The sequence below is a fragment of the Trachurus japonicus genome, chromosome 17 (assembly GCF_045865225.1).
Source record: "Trachurus japonicus isolate A0001 chromosome 17, Traja_1.0".
Taxonomy (NCBI): Eukaryota; Metazoa; Chordata; class Actinopteri; order Carangiformes; family Carangidae; genus Trachurus; species Trachurus japonicus.
This window is the reverse complement of record NC_140923.1, coordinates 25,151,257-25,168,548: the sequence shown is the minus strand read 5'-3', so window position 1 is coordinate 25,168,548 and position 17,292 is coordinate 25,151,257. Positions and strand designations below refer to the sequence as shown.

Genomic DNA, 17,292 nt, shown 5'->3' with positions numbered 1-17,292 from the left:
TGGAAAATGTAATTAGTATTTATTCTAATTTCTCCAGTGTGAGATTATGTAGTCCCTGTTTTTTCTGTAATCTGTTTATTTAGCTGTAGATGTGAATGTCTGGAAATCTGATTGTGGAGATTTTAATGTGGAGAAGGTAGGCTAATCTGATTTCCTTTATTTGGGGGCTCTAGTGTGTTCTTTGAAAATGTATACTCAGGATGTGGCTATTGTGGTAATGTGGGCCGGTCACAGTTTTGGGCACAAAGCAGTAATGAGGACTTATTGAATGTTAACACCAATGTTGATGTTGAAAACATACATATACAACGCACCACAAATAAAAGGCTTATCTTAAGGGAGTGAGCGGAGAAATCTCAAACCTGGAAAATACAGGAAAAACTGTGTATCTAAATTCACTCAGTGAGAAATTGATAATACATTCACAGAGTCTTCAGACCCCCTTTATTTTTTTGCATTTTGTTATGTTGTCATTATTTCCCATCAAGCAACACCCAATACACCATAAAAACAATGTTGAATTCTGAATTTTTGGCTTTTGTTGTTGTTGTTGTTGTTGCTTTTTGCAAATGTATCATAAAGGAAAAAATAAAAAAATACATCCCATTGACACTTTTCTATTTAGCTTAGGTGCCTCACTTTATCTTGATCATCTTAAGGATGTTTATACAGCACCTATGTCAATTAATTTGCCAGGGTTAAAGGAGCTCCCTACAGAGCTCAGGGACAGGATTGTATCAAGGCACAGATATGGAAGGAGTCTGCATTAAAGGTTCTCAGTAGCACAGTGGCCTCAATAGTGGAAAAAGCTTGTAACAGCCCAGTCTCTTCATGCTTAAATGAATTAAATGATTTTAGCACACAGTTGCAACATAACAAAATGTAAAAAAAAAAAAAAAAATGGAAGGGGTCAGAATACTTTCTGAACACACTGTATGTATTTTGGGTAATGAGACCATTTAAAACCTGCCACATGTCTGTCTTGTAAGGGAGACTTGCAGCACTGTGCAGTGGTGTGTACTAATGAAGCAATAGTGAAACTTCTGGACTGCATGCACAGCCACTGGTTTGTGACCTTCGCTGTTTCTTAATCTGATAAATATGCCTTCACTCAACACCCGACATTTCTTCCTCTCTCATTTTGTCAAAGCACTTTCAGCTCCTTCCTGTGTATGAAAAGTGCTATACAAAAAGTGTATTATTCTACATCCTCCTAGAGATTAAGAAGCCACAGACACATTCATTCTTTGTGTTATAAATGACAGTCTCTTTACAAACCAAACCGACACCAGATTATGAATACACATCTTTATTACATAAAGATCACAAAAACATTTTTTTCCCCCCATTGGCAAAAAATTATTCCAGAGGGGAAAAAACGATAGTCCAATACAAAATGTTATTCAGAGTCCAGGTACAGAATAGCCCCCATTCAAATCACAAATATGCATAAATAATAATCTTAATGATCAAATATAATCATATGATTGGTTCACATATCAACCAATATTAAGATTTGATTCACTTTAACATTTCTCACTGACAAGAAAGGAATCCAGTATTCTTGCTTGGAATGTTCAAAACTTCACTTGAGTCTCATTTTGTCCACCACTCTCCACTCCTCTCTAATCCAAAGAAAACAAGCTCAACTCCAGTTGGACTGGTTATGCAAACAGAGGAAATATTTCCTCTGTTAGAAAAAAAGAAAAAATTAAATGAGTGAGAGAACAGACAAAATATAAGATGATAAGACTGGTTTGTTCCAAGAAAAAAAAACAAAATCATTTTGTTCCCTCATCTGCCTGAACAAGCACAATGGTTTACTACTGCATATATCAATGACCAATACTGAAGGGATGAAGGAGATACTGAACAAGTGACAAACACAAAACAAATGTACATTCTTGTTCACAGGAATTACACAAAGATTTCATGTTGTTTACACAGATGTTATCGCCATTACAGATAAGCACAAGCATGGGTGTTTCCATCAATAAAACATACGTTTCCTACAACTGTCACAAAAAAAGTCCCTAATGTTTTAGTTTCATATTGCCCTTACAAAAACCTAGGGATCTCCCTTAATGTAACTAAATGACTCAGCAAAAAAACATAGGGGGAAAAAAGGGGGGGCTTTGGCACTTAAACATCCCTGGGCCATTTACTGGCTTTTGTGGTCACTTTAAATATCAAAAATGAAAAAAATAAAAAAAATCACAGGAATACAGTTCATGATATGTGTAACGTTGGTCCTGCTAAGAAAACAATTTCATACAATACTATAAAGGATAAGCCCTAAAAAAGATGCAACATCCTGTTGATATAAAAAAAAACATAAGGCGCCTGCCTCCAGGTCTTCTTGCAGAACATGCCTCCCTCTTTCCCTTCTTCAGCTCTCTGCCTCCTCCTAGTAATCTGTCCCGTCCTCTGGGTACACCTGCTCTTCTTCCTGGTAACCTTGGTATCCTTCATCTTGGTAATCTGGGATGTAGTCACGGACGCCGCCTGCCCCGTTCTGGTCACCTGGAACCTCTCCAGCTTTAGGACAGTACTTGGCGTCATAGATCTGCCTCCCCAGGCCGAAGTTCTGGCCGCTCTGGTTGGCTCCCTGACTGTAGCCCATCTGCAGGGACATGGTGCTGTTGTCACACTTGTCTGTGCCCAGTTTCTGGTCGTAAATGGCACGCCTTGTACCTGGAGCCGTCATCCCAGCCTGTAGTAGAGAGCGGAACGAGGAAACGATACATTTATGACTTTATTTACATGATTATCTTTCCTGCACTAGAAAGTATCAAACAAAGTCCTGATTTGCACTGAGCCCAGCTGCGTTTCCGTGTCGACAATCCACGGTTTACAGCTTCTACAAGTCTAAACATGGCACAGATTTGCAGCAGTGGGAGAACAGAAAGCGTGATGCCCTGAGGGTTATTTCAACTCCAGACCTATAATAATGAATTGAGGACATGTTGGGAATTTGTTGCAGTACCTGGCTCGCTCCCTTGTTGGTTCCCATTTGCAGACTGATGGTGGTGTTGTCCATGGGGGGCTGGATTTGAGCTTTGTGATTATATAAGTGCCTCCTAGTGCCATATGCATTCATACCTGCCTGACTGGCACACTTGTTGGTCCCCATCTAAAGAGAGAAAATCACAATAAAGCATTTTTAGATACTATAAACAAAGAGAGTGCTTAAAACCAACTTGCTGCACTCACAATATATTGCACAACAGTCACTGTATTTTAGGTAAACAAACTTTCAAAAGTTTCAGTCACCTGTCATAAACCTGTTATAACAGTAGCTTGTATTGTAACCTGTCTAAACTGTGTAGGTAGCCCTCATATCTACTTGACATCTTCGTTGGAAACTGAGAAACAACAACAAAACAGGAGCTTAAGAGGCCGTGACAACAATGAGCAGCTCTCATACTCTCATACAGAGGTATGCTATGCTCGACATGAGATCATGATGAAGTCTGGTTTCGTAATAGTTTCGACACATGCAGGCATGTGAGATTCCTCCACACCGTCAGGCCCAGGCAAAGGTATAAGATACATTGGAGTACTATTTTACACTCCTTTCCTGGGAAAATTACAGATTACTTTGTCTTCAATGTCTTTAAGTTTCACTAACAGACCTGTAAATAGTCACATGGAGACTTCCATATGTAGTAAATAGTGTCATATTAACACCCTAGTTGCACAAGCCAGGAGTCTCTGAGCAAACTGTACCTGCAGGCCAATGACGCACTGTCCAGCCTTCATCTTCTCCTCATCAAACAGCCTCTCCTGCTTGTCGGCGTACTTCACACCGATGTCCACCCGGGACTGGCAGCCCTTGGTCTTGGCCTTAAGGAGGAAATACAGAGAAGAAGGGTGAGTTACAGCCACAGTAGGTGAAAAGAACACCTTACTTCCAATACCAGTATCTTGTTTTGTTTTTTTAAAAGACTCACCATGCTGGCCAGTGCCAGCAGCGTTGTCTGGACCTGGGTCAAGTTACCGCTCTCAAACAGGTCGTTGGCTTCGAAGATATCATGAGGCTTCAGACCGTACGTTGTGATGGCCTTGATGAAGTTCGTCAGGTTCTCAAGCTAAAACCACAGCAGATTAAACAAGATCAACAATATTGTCACTGCAGGACGTCTTGCGGTAGATGTGCAATTATTTCTGTTTGCACACCATCTTCATTTTCTCATTCATAAACATGCGGCCGTTCTCATGTGAAACCTGTAGTTTAAAATATGGGAGCTGGTTCACAGAAACTTATTACACCTCTTTGAAGAATCCAGTCTGTTTACATCACAGCTGCCGTAGCATGATTCAGTATACCGACAGCCCAACTGGTGCAAGCCATTTTAAGCGCAACACAAGAGCACAGGGAGCAATCTGTTGACTTTGCATTTATGCATGTAAATAATGTGATTAGGAGACAATCATGACTTGCACCACACCCTTAACTTGTTAAAAAAGGACGCATGATCACCCCGACTCACCTGATGCCAGTTCAGTGCTGACTGGTTGACCTTTCTCACAGAGCCAGGCTGGAGCTTGTTGATGAGACTGTGACACAGAAGCAGAGAGAACAAAAAAAAATTAGGCTTTCCAAAACACTGTAGACATGGAGACAAATGATCAAGGCCGTGATGTTGCTGTTGCAGTTTAACATCCGATGTCTCTGCTTACTCGCACAGGATGACGCCATTCTTCAGGCCTTTCTGGAAGTCAGGCCCGATGGGGGTACCGGTGATGTCCTCGATCCAGACCCTCAGCTCCTCTTCCTTCTGAGGGTCGTACTTCTGTGCAATCTGTGTGGGCAGAGAGATATAAAGGTCACATGTGTCTCATGAAGAGCTACGATAGCCGGTAGCTCACAGTAAATGCATTCATAGTTAGTCATCTTTTTTTTTTTTCCCTTTCCTGATACTGATACTGACCTCCCACCCACACACCCCCTACTTAAGAGTCATGGGAATTACATTAAGACGCATAACTAAACGGTATCTAATAATGATAGAATTGAGAATAATCATATGATGTTATTGTTGGTGCTGTGACGGCATGAACTCGTGTTTCATGGTCACTCTTGAATTTCACTGGGCCTTGGTGTAGCATGTTATGTCTACAGAGTTGTTTTTGTCTTATTTAGCCTTCATAACTAAGAAGGTGACACTGACATAAGCTAACACACACACATACACAAGGATATCCTGTTTGGTAAACTGTTAAATTCTGCACAGGAAGGCAGTGACAGGGGAAGGGAGGGGTAGTTTTAAAGGGTTCAACGTAGCACAAAGATCGACTCTCTGCTGAGGGTGCCACTGTTGAGGTGTTACTTTGATTTATAAGCTTGTTTTGATTGGTGACATAAGTGTAGGAGCCTGGCTACCCCCGGCTCTGAAAAAGGGGGCTATTCAGAAAGAGCATTGGATTCTGGTCACGTTAACAACAGTCCACTCTGTATGGCAGAAATGAGAAGAATAGAGTCAAAGAGTTCCTCTGGTGTAGGATAAGGTGTCGAATGGCCTGCGTGAAAAACTATCGACCAGCCAACAATCTGCCTCTGTTCCCAGAGAGCAACGAGACACCGAACCGCAGAGCTCAACCTACCATATACATAGAAGTTGGCTACTCTCCTCACAGCTGGTTGCACTCTTAAGGAATTCCTGTCTTCTAATTATGCTTCCTTCGTTCAGTTATCCCCACATTAAAAAACAATATTGGCTATTTTAATTGCCCGCAAAGAATGTGATGGATGTAATTTGCAGAGACAAGCTGCGCACAAGGAATTTAGTCCAAAGTGCTCGGATAAAAGCTGAATGAAGCGGCAAGGGTGCATGATTGTTGTGTACTGAGCCAATGAATGAATACAGACTGAGAGGAGACTTTAAAAACTGTTATGTGTTGCTGCTGCTGCTGCTGCTGCTTGACTTGGGAGTTCAGGGTCTAACTTCAGTGCATTCTTGCCAGTGGATGTTCTGCAAAAGTCTTTAAAGAAAATGGAGAAAAAAGGGGAGGGGGAGCTAAGGGGAGAGTAAATCTTTAAATGCCTCACATTTCACAGAGGGGACTACGTCAGCAATGGCAGGAAATACCATTAAAGTCAGCATGTCTTCAACTACCCCCCCTCCCTTATCCACTCACTACCCCCCACCTTCAAGGACGCTACTTGTAAGAGACAGAGGAAGTCTACGTGTTTTCTTAACGTCCGTCACTTGTTGTTCTGTGGCGATTTCAGGAGGGGACATGACCCTTCCCCTCCCATACAAGGGCACTGCTAAGGAATGCAGAGTAAAAAAAAAAAAGTGAGTTAAAGAAACTCAAGAGAAGACTGAGCAGAAGATCTTTAAAGGAGGTCAGCTCAGCTGCAACTTATACTCAAGTCTGTAAAGTAACGCCCCATTTATTCCCTTCTCTGCATCAAAAAAAGGGTTGTCAAGGTTATGCAGTTCAGGATGATGCACAGTAATCTCCAGCATCAGCCCTGGTATTTTAAGTGGAACCCGGTGTGCAGAGATTTGTGCAGACAGGCCCAAATAAACAAGGTGCTCTCCTCACCAAAGTCCCCCCAACTCTCAAAGTTACACATTAGCCTATTAAAAGAGTGATATCAGTCTGAAGCCTGGTTTGGTTGTGACTGACTTTAATCTGGAGTTTATTATACAGGGTGAAATCTGAAAGAAGAAAAATGTATCTCCCTTTCTTTTCTTTTTTTTCCAGTTACGTTTTGAGCGAAGAAAAGTTGAACCATGAGAAGCAGCACGACACCTTACCACAAGGGGGGAAGTAGGAAACTATTCTTGATATTTCAAAAGAGGCAATAAAAAAGGGGAACAGGGAAGCGCAACACTGATGTTGGACGGCATCCAACGCAGGGACTAATAGGTGAATTACATTAACTGCTAATGCGGGTCACAACGCCGGGCAACAAGCTGCACACTCCGGGGACAGAAAAAGTTGGAAACGGGGTCTATAACAACTTTTGCCACAAGGACAGACTTCTTTGCCAAGAGGGACAACGCCCATAGTCTGGTTTAAAGTTAGTCTCCTGCATGGGAAACTCAATTTCTGCCCCTCAACATGTAAAAACTTTGCAAACTATACACACTCGGCGAAACTTTCGCTTGATTCATTAAGTTAATTAAATGTTTATAAAACTTTTAAATCTCTATTTTGACGTCGTCTTTTCATCCACCCCGGTCTACCTTTTAACCTGGGCACGCGCATCAAAATGGAGGCCAGGTGACTTTGATAGTGGCGTTCATAGAGACGCACGGGGAGAGGGTGATGGGAGTAATAAGTTCATTGCTACATACTTTTAGTGATATAGAAAATTACAAGCACATACCTTGTTTTTGACCTCCGCAGATAACCCGTAGGCAGGACCTTTGTTAAAAGCAGCCATTGTTAAAGGGCTGTGTTTTTTCTTCTGGCGTTAAGGAAAAAAACACAAGAGACGCCGAGTTGAGAATAAAAACTGCGCTAAATTATCTTCGACTTTCTCTTCCAATGAAACCTCGGTGAGAACTAAATACTTCCTTTCTCTTTTACGGCCGCCAATTAGAGCGCTCCCACGGTTTCAGTCAAAGATGATGCGTTCAAGTGTCAAGATAGTTCACCGCGGACAGTTCACAGGCGCAGTGCAAGAGAGCCGGGGAATTCCTCTTTTATATGAGAGGAGTCTGGAAAAAAACAACCTCTGATCTTAATGAATATTCAACACAACACACGACGACAACATGGAGTGTTTGGGTTCTTCCATAGTACTTAAAACTTTTAAAAAAGGGACAAACCCAACAGGACCCAGAAGAAAATAACAAGTCATGTTGTCTTATTCAATGTTTTGAACAAATAGCCAGGCTTTATATATATATATATATATATATATATATATATATATATATATATATATATATATATATATATATATATATTTGTTTCATAAAAAAGAAAAGATATATATATATATATCTTTTTTTTTTATGAAATATATATATATATATATATATATATATATATATATATATATATATATATATATATTTGTTTCATAAAAAAGAAAAAGATATATATATATATCTTTTTCTTTTTTATGAAACAAAAATGTGACTTATTTTGGTCAACGAGCTGTCTTGGTGGCATAATTAAAGCTTAGGAAGAGTAGACAAGCCAAACAACAGAAAACCATATCACTGTCACACATGCCTGCAATAGTAGGCTACACACCACCAGACAAACCACATAGACAGGAGTTGTAGCTTGGATGTGACAGACCAAACACAAACAGTGAGTGGAAAGCAACTGCAATGGGATTGACTGCCTTCCTGTGCTTTTTAGTCTCTGATTCATTCACTTGACACAAAAAGGACAATTAAACTTCTCATTTTTAAAAATGAATATTACAGGTTATTTATCAGTTTGTTTCATTAAGTCTGGTATATTTGGCTCTAAAAACTCATCGGTGTCTCATCAGTGAATGTTTGGTTCCTTCATGATAATCCTGGTGGTACTAAATACTGGGATAGCAGCACTAGGCTTATAAACCACTCAAAGCCACCTATATAGCCTGTGCAGCCATGGGGATGTCACTGCAAACTCTTGAAAAACAACAGCCGAAACAATTCACTGATCTTCCCATTACAACGACGACGGAAGTTCACGGGCAGACATCCTCTTGCCTCTCCTGAATACTCTTTGGATGTACTCTTCGTTAATCGATCCTAAGCTCCACCTTTCCCTTGCTCTTCCTTAGGTCGCAATTGATATCAAAAACTCCTTATATGGAAGGAAACTTCCCAAATTCCTGAATGGTGGGAGTGATCCGCGGGTCCCGCCCTGCATACCAGACGCGCAGTGGACTAGACGAATGGTCGCATTTTTTTGAGTCACTGTCGATTTAAAGAGAAAAAAAGTTTGGGGAACTAAACTAAGCACAATGAGCTCCTGAGGTGACGTAATGTCGCTGCTATGGGGTTTTAGATAACAGATACAACCTCTGCTTACTTGCCAGGGTTTGTAAAGCTACTGAATAATGTCCAAATCTGAATACGAGACTAGGCTACCAGTTTACAGTTTCCGAGGCAAAGTAGCTCCACTTTTTGCATATTAATGTCACCGTGCGTATGTAAATCGGCTGTGAGTTGGAAACACCGGGGAATTTGTTCACGGGGGCTTTTTCTTTCTCTACTTTTTGTCAAGTCAGCTATACACAGAAACAGCAGGACTGGTCCACAGCTGCTATGGTGCTGCTTCTGGGAATTAGGGGGGCATAGCCTACCTTTAACATGGAAAACTAATAGAAAAGAGCATTTAATCGTTATCTCAGGATTTTAAACTTTGAGTGAATCCTGAGCTAGAAGTACATCTTTTAATATAAATTTTGTTTTTCTTTGGAAAAGTAAGTGCAAAATGTAAAATGGAGAATAGAGGAGAACATTTCAACAGTTATATTTCCAAATAGGAAGCCAAGTCACAGTGACAAATCACACAGCTGTTTTTCCAGAGAAGCTGTTATCTATGGACTTAACCTCGTCTCTTCTCAGCTAGTCTGGCTCCACACGTATATAGCCTACTATTATATTGTATGTGGTTAATCATTTTCATTCAATAACTGTTCAGTTATCCCATTCATCTTTTCAACCACCTCTGAAGCTAAAGGGCAAAACATTTGATGGCTCTATCTAGCCTCTCAAATCTTGAGATTTTGATACAATCACATGTTGAGAAACAGTGTTCTGGGAGATGAGATCAGTTTATGAGAGCAAAAGTCATCGGATTAATCAACAATGAAAGTTATCTGTCACAGTACTGATAACCACATCAGCAGATATGAATTAAATAAACAACTTAAAGCTGATATTATGTTTGACTGAGCTTGAACCCTTCATGATACATTGGCAATCCCTTTCTTCACATTCAAACCAGACAAGGTGGGACGTAAAATTTTGAAAAAGTAACGACGTAAGCCCAGGTGTCTCTCCTCTGACAATACGTCTGGTTATAAACACAGCTGTTTCCCAACCTTTGTATGGCTGGAAACTACGTCATACAGGTGAGCAGAGGGCTGATTCAGTGTCTGAGCATAAAAACGCCCTAGGGGGAGGGTTGTTACTCACTGATACACTTGCAGTGAAATGACATCAGCACAGTGAGTCATGGCAGGAAGTGATGTAGCTATGATGTCCCTAAAGGCATCAAACCATCAAACATGTCAGGACCAACATGCAGTCACTGTTAAGGCCAATAATGGTAATAAAAATGCTACTTTTGTACAGAAGGTCATTACTTCACTGACGTGGGCTTTGTTCCAGGCCTGGACAGATGGAGGATGACCAGAATCTTGAGTGTGATTGTTTCATCTAAAAATAGATGGCCTAGTACTCTCTGTTGGCTTATAAAATTATAAGTCTGGTCCAAAACCCCACACTGAACTGAAATTACTCATAGCATCCCACCCTGACAACACATTGAGGCAAACTTTAGCAGGCAAATGGATGATGTGCACCCCCATGTGGAGGAACTGCCTAAGTACAATGAATTACAGCAACTCCTATAGTCAAGCTCAAATCAAGAAAGCAGAGGTATACAGAGCTCAGACCGACTGTTATGTTTCCATTTCAGGGAAAAATAGCCAAGGTTGACGTGAATTGTTGAGCACAATTGCACTGTAAAAGACCCACCAGTCAGTAGACTGAGCTGAAGATTTAGATCATTTTATTTTTTCAAACAATTGAGAGATGTTAAACACTGAACAAATAAAGATGCCCCAGTCAAAACTCCAGAGAACAGGTTCTTATCAACCAGTTGTAGCACTTTTCCTTTATTGCCAGCTGTGTTGTTGTGCAGTTTCTCAATGTCTGCAGCTTCACCCTTGCTCGATCAATGTGTACAAAAAGTTAACAGAAACGGTGCATATACCAGCTTCATATTGATCGTGGGATTTGGAGTTCTCGCACATAAACTCAGCTCCACAGACAGGCGTGTTTTATGCGGAGGCAAATCCAGATTAACCATTTACCAAGGCACATTGGTAGGGATGAATGACTGAAAGAACAAACGAACAAACAAACAAGAGAGGCTGCACATAAGCCTATCTTATTTCAAATTGTGAAGAAAAAGTGGTAGTGACTGATGAGTATAAAGGGAAAACAAAATTATTAGTTGTCACATGAACAATACCAAGAATAACTGATGCACACAGCTTTCTCTCTCCCTTTTATGTTTGCTGTTTTTTTTTTTAATGGAAGCAAAAGAAATGCTACCGCAAACGACATCCTAATTTTTTTTTTTTTTTTTTTTACTAAACTCTTGAAAGCAGCTGAAAGAATTTTAAATGTGTCTGAATAAACTACGGGCACATAACTGTAACTTGTGGGAGTATCACTCACTATTCACACTTGAATCAAGTCAGCGATGAAATGACCAACAAGTTGTCAACTTATGTACAAGTGCATAAGAGGTCTCGATCCCGTACATTCACTAAGGCTGTTTAACATACAAAAATCAAGGATTTCAGAAGGCAAACAATATCTAAAGGAATGGAAACAAAGTGAGTTCCAGCATTTAAACATTTCCTTGTGTATTTTTTGTCTTACATGTAATTATTGATCAGCACCATCTGATTTGACATTCTAAAACATTTTGGACCTGGGAGAGAATTAGTGGGTGGCGATAGTTTTCACTTCAGTGTAGCTTGAATGAAGCACCACACGAGTATTATGGAACCATTTGAAACCAAATAATTTCTGAGAATAAATTTGCTCCGTCACAGTTGAGATTGGATGGACACATAAGAGCTGCGTGATGAGATGGAGAGAGTGAAACTGGGTGATGGGTGGAGTATGGAATGTTAATAACCAAATGCATCGGCCAATCTTAAAGAAAGACCACGCAAAAAAAAAACATTTGTACGCCCCCTTTAACAAGGAAGATTCAGCTGACAACATTGTGATGCAAACAGAAAAAAGAAATCTATAGGTTTTTGAACATCTGTTTTGATGAACTGGTCAAAAATAAATAGATGTATACATGTTACGAAATTTATAATTTACTCTTTATATCTCACGTAAAGCTTCTTGTAACTGCCAAATATGCTCCAGAATTTCGTACTCTGGACATGTTCAGCTCTACCTGTGCTAGATGAGCTCTATCAACACTTTTTCTGGGCACTGTCACAGTGGTCTGGACAGGACAGCTAAACCCCAGCCTTCCCTCAAATTTAACACTAGATTGTAATTCCTCATTAAAACTAGAAGGCAAAAGTATAGGGCAGTATCATCCCAATGACCCTGAAATAGGGCTATAATTCTGAACATTAAGAACTCGCATCATATCACCATTTCAGGTTGTATGGGATAACTCTGCCCTCCCTTTTAGACCATCTGTGTTAGTACCAGCACTCTGCAGCTAGGGCCTCATTATTCCTGTGGCTTTCAGTTTGAAAAATAAAACAGAAACAGCCCTTGATATTACAAACTCAACTATACTTGAATCTTTTTACTCTTTTTTTATACCAAAATCTCAATAGATTATCACAGAAAGAGGAAGAGGCATGGGGGGAGTTTAGCAGGCCTGGCTTTTGCCAAACTCACAGTGGACAAACAAAATCACAAAGTATCTCATCTCTGTAGAGAGACAAAGAAAGGAGTGGAAAAAGGACAGCAACCATCCCAAACCCCTCAGTCTAGGCAAATATATGGCAGGATGTTCAATTTGCTTTCATCCCCGTGAGGGTCCAATGATATGCACTCTGTCCAATCATACCAGGTGCCCTTGGTATCGTAACAACCATTCACCCCTGGCCAGTGCTGTGTGTGTATCCTGTCCAGGTCCTCATCTGTCACCTCCCGGCTCACGCCTGGTAAAACCCCTACCGAGCTGTCCGTCTGCAGAACATGCGTCTTCCTTGACTCCTTAATCTCCTGTTCTTCCCTTTTCAGATACTCTGACATGAAAAAGTGTGCACTAGGGGCCTGGACCCCTGAGGAGGTGAGCACATTGCTCTGAAGGTTCAAGTAGGACTGGATGAATTCGTTTCTGGACAGCTCCTTCCAGTTTGTCTGGTGGAAAGGGTTAGCATTGGGGCCGGGGCCGGGGCCAGGGCCAGGGCCTGGGGTTGGGGTAGGGGTAGGGGTTGGGGTAGGGGTAGGGATTGGGGTTGGGATCTGGACTGGGGGAGTGGGCTGTTGTACAGTGCTTTCAGTTCTCTGCCTAGACTCAGAGGGGTGAGGAGTGGGGACTTCCTCTGTTTGAGAAGGTTCTTTATGTACCAGAGGTTTGATCTGACCTGTCACGGGGTCAAATGTTAGTCTGCGTTCTTTTAACCGTACAGGTTTAGTCGTGTCCTCTATTTTCTGGCCATCTAAGTTGACAGAGTAGTCTCTAGACCTGTACTTTCTCCTTTTATGCTCTGAGTTTGCCGCCATTGAGACGTCCGCGTCATCGGACATGGCCATAGCTCCCTCAGATGTCGGTCTGTGTAGTTCTGAGTTCTGTTGGGAGAGAGAGGTTGAAGGGGAGACTGTCGGGGATTCCAGTGTTGCAGATGTGTCTTGTGGTGGGCAATGAGAGGGGACCTCTGACGAACTGGGCCACTGCATTGAGGACCTGTGAGAAGAATGTGGCAGCTTGTCGGCGTATGATGATTGGGCTGGGGAGGAGACAGGCTGGGGCAAAGACAAGGGGGAGTCCCTGGAGGAGGGGCTTGGGACTGGAGTTCCTTTCGGTGCATATACTGAAGAGCGCTTGGCCACTGCGTCTTGCTTCACACTCCTTGGACTGGTAGTGAGGCCACGGGGACTTTTGGCTTGATAGAAGCCCCCTCCTCCCCCTTCATCCAATCTGGCCTGTTGCTGCATGACAGCAACCTTGATCAAAGAGGAAGTGCTAGGTAGTTTGGCTACTCCTGGGGAGCTGGGACGAGGCTTAACAGCATTGACCGGAATTCTGTTGGTTTTATCATTATCAAGGTGCTCTATTCGAGATCTGTCAGGAGATGGGACAACCTCCTGATCAGGCAGGGTATCTGGACTGCCTGCAATCCCATTGGTAGGTGGTGGTGAAACATTGTTATCATACGGAGACATCTTGGGGATTTTTTCTGGTAAGTGCACTCCACTGTCTCTGTGCTCTGCCCGCCGCTTGCGACTGCTTGATTTTTCAGCTTTTGGTGAATATGTGTTGTGAACATCATTTCTGATTTTGACTTCAGTGACATTCTTCCCTGACACAGAAATGTCAGGGGGAGATGGATCTGTTCTGCAGGGATGAGAACTGCCGTTGGTAGACCCAGGGGTACTCACAGCCACAGCTGGTCCAGGTTCAATCAGCTTTTGCCAGTTCCTTAGGAGTTTCTTAGCACGCTTCGCAAGGTCTTCATCCTTGGTCTTCTTTCTGACATCATTGATCAACTTTCCTAGTCGGGTTTCCTACATAAATAATGTGTTTGAGAGTTAGAGACAAATTAACCTGCACGATTTATTGAGTAGAAGTTGGTGTGTAAAATACTTGTCTTACCTCAAGTGCTTCTTTGGTGATAGGATATTTCTCAAGACAGGTAATTACCTCCAGTACAGCAACCATATTGCATATCTGAAGGGAGGAAATACAAACATTTTGCATTACTACATGCTACACAAACCAAATATTTGGCATTAGCCCAAACTCTCTGCATCAACTGGAGAATAACCAGTAGAAATGATTGTTACATGGGAAGTCCAAGCACAAGTCTGATTTTTAGGAAAGCTACTGATAGCTACTACTAGTATGATAACCTGAATCTCTTAAATTGATGTGAAAGCTACTAAATCGTGCCCACAACGTGTGTATGAAGGGGGATGGGAGGGGGGGCGAGTTAACATTAGCTTTCACTTTAGCCTGGGGATGTTAGCTTGTCAGTCTGTACGACTCTGAAAAGTACAGATGCAAAAGTGTCAACTCAAAAAAACCCTTTCATTGCAAACGTTTAATCAAACGTGTAATGTGTGAGCAAAAGCTGGACGAAGGAAAAACTAACTTTACTCTAAGGGAGTTTCTTCGTCCTGTCGACTAAGTCAATCAGCGTCCGACTGTCGGCAGACTTACCTGTTAGCTGCATTAGCCTCCGTTAGCACTGAACTAACATGGGAGCGAAGGGTCCGACTATTTCCTACAACGTAGCTGTAGCTCTCCGAGCTAACAGTAGGCTAGCCATGGTTAATACTTCGTTAACAGGGTATTTTATTCAAGTATAACAAACTACAGCGAAACATAATTTACTCAGCTGGTTGAATATGAAGATGATCCACTAGTACAATTGGCTTTCTCTGAGAATATGTATGCTTCGCGGCCATGGCGTTACATACTCTAAAATCGTTTCGGTGTCACGGCTAAGCTAGCAGCTAGCACGCTAAAGCCAGACTACTGTCTAACCATGGCAACGCTGCTACGTTAGCTTACAAGTTGTCAACTGGGGACTTCAGCTTCTTTACACACTCTGTAGACATGTTGGTGCGCACGCGGAGCATAAAAGACGCATATTTAAAACAAACGATGAGACAGTTTTTTGACAGCCGCTGGGTGAAGTGCCTTGTCGAGTGCGCTGGGGTGCAGGTAAACAAGCTAACGTTAGCCCGTTAGCTTTAGCGTTCACTCACATTGCTGTGACTGTCGATGGCCTGCAGCAGCCGGTCCCTCATCTGCTGCGGGGTTGCTGAGACCGTTGTCATTGCCTGTTCGGTGCGATCCGGAGGATGGAGGGAGGAATCCTCCAAAATGGAAACCGGGTGACAATGGTGACTCAAAAGCCGCTGCGGTGACACGACAGGCGTCCGAACAGCATATTCTTCTGTCGCCCGTAAGGTAGACGGCTCAGTTTGTCTCACATGGAAGTGGGAAATGTGTGCGCTGTGTTGGCCGCTAGCTGCTGCCTGCTCGGCGCTCTAGCAACTCACTACCAGCTGCTGGATCTCTCAACGGCCTCCTGCTGCATGCTGGGATACAGTGAGTGCGCTTTGACGTCTGCACGTAGTCAAGTAAACATCCCTGCCGTACACCTACACTCCTATTGCACTCCTGGGCATACCCCACTGCTTCTTTGTAAGCGCACTAGTACAGAGCCACAGTAAAGTCTTCTTACTCAAAAGATCAAGGGGATTTGAGGTAGCCACGCCCAAAAATAACGAGCAATAATAAGTATACAAATGTCAAAGAGCAGTAGAAATTGGCCATTACAGTCTCCTAATGTGATCATTTTCAAATGACGTTTTTCAAAACTATATCAACAGAAAAGTGCAGCAAATCCATTGAAAGAGTGTTGAAAAGTGAATGCATTTTCTCTTGCTCAAGTGCTCCTTAATTCTTCAATAAGCAAAGTAGCCAATTAAGGGATGAATTATCTAATTGCTTAATCCACTCATCCAGCTCTGGATTTAAATTAAATATAAAAAATGGTCAAAGCTACAAAACAAAAAAAGTTTCTCATCATCCTCTTTCATTCCAAGGTGAGAAAATTCATTTGAGTTTCAAATTCAAAATCCGCTGAAGAAGTTTTTCCCATCTAATTTCCCTTTTCACCATCATATCTCAAATTTTAAATTTTAATTGAGGAGGCAGAAGCTCAAATTATGTGTTTATCACAGCATGTAAATGACTATGAATGATGGATCCTGCTGACTTTATATTACAACGCTCCACCAGCAGATGGAGTTGTGCAGTTTCTGAAGGAGGGCATAACTCAGTGAGTGTGGGGAGAGAGGTTTTAGCTAGGAGAAAGTCAGGATGTATAGACATAAGTAGTTGTACAACAATCTTGAGACTTTGAGGATACCAGTTGTGCCAAACCTCAGTGATCAGTCATGTTCAGTCTTAGTGCATTTAGTTCGGTGGCCAAATATAAAACTTCTTGTTCATTTAAAAATCTTACACACTCAGGCTCAAGCTCGGTTCTTGATTCCTACAATAAGACAGTGAACCGAAGCTTTCTAATATAACCACGACCCTCAACCAAGTGTAAGAAAGACAGCAATCCTACCACCAGTCATCTCAACTTTTCTCATCCCCATCCCACATGCAAAATGTCCACAATCAACTCACATGAGAGTGGACAGAGTGGGAGAGGCAGGGCAAATGTTGGGCGTGAAGTCTAAGTTAGGCCAGTTATGGGGGCTGCAGTCACCATGCAACCACTGCTTTAGGTCTGAGTTCTTTTTGAAGTCCATAAAACAAAATATCAAAACATCTCTGCTTATTCAGATATATTTATTCTCATTTCATTTACAAATAATAATGCAAAGATACAAAGACATAAGCCTTCACACA

At 41.8% G+C, this 17,292-nt stretch overlaps 2 protein-coding genes across 2 annotated transcripts; both read right to left on the bottom strand.

Moving 5' to 3' along the window:
* Positions 1 to 1,295: 1,295 nt before the first annotated feature.
* cnn2 (calponin 2) lies at positions 1,296 to 7,526 on the bottom strand. The gene is made up of 7 exons (XM_085804222.1): positions 7,346 to 7,526; positions 4,684 to 4,805; positions 4,494 to 4,560; positions 3,954 to 4,091; positions 3,730 to 3,846; positions 2,987 to 3,133; positions 1,296 to 2,713 (listed from the first exon to the last, which is right to left on the bottom strand). The coding sequence occupies exons 1-7, from the start codon at positions 7,400 to 7,402 to the stop codon at positions 2,408 to 2,410; spliced, it is 954 nt and encodes a 317-aa protein (XP_085660348.1). The 5' UTR covers positions 7,403 to 7,526; the 3' UTR covers positions 1,296 to 2,407.
* A 3,167-nt stretch (positions 7,527 to 10,693) lies between these two features.
* Positions 10,694 to 16,027, bottom strand: crsp7 (cofactor required for Sp1 transcriptional activation, subunit 7). The gene is made up of 3 exons (XM_085804221.1): positions 15,630 to 16,027; positions 14,512 to 14,586; positions 10,694 to 14,423 (listed from the first exon to the last, which is right to left on the bottom strand). The coding sequence occupies exons 1-3, from the start codon at positions 15,699 to 15,701 to the stop codon at positions 12,675 to 12,677; spliced, it is 1,896 nt and encodes a 631-aa protein (XP_085660347.1). The 5' UTR covers positions 15,702 to 16,027; the 3' UTR covers positions 10,694 to 12,674.
* Between the last annotated feature and the right edge of the window lie 1,265 nt (positions 16,028 to 17,292).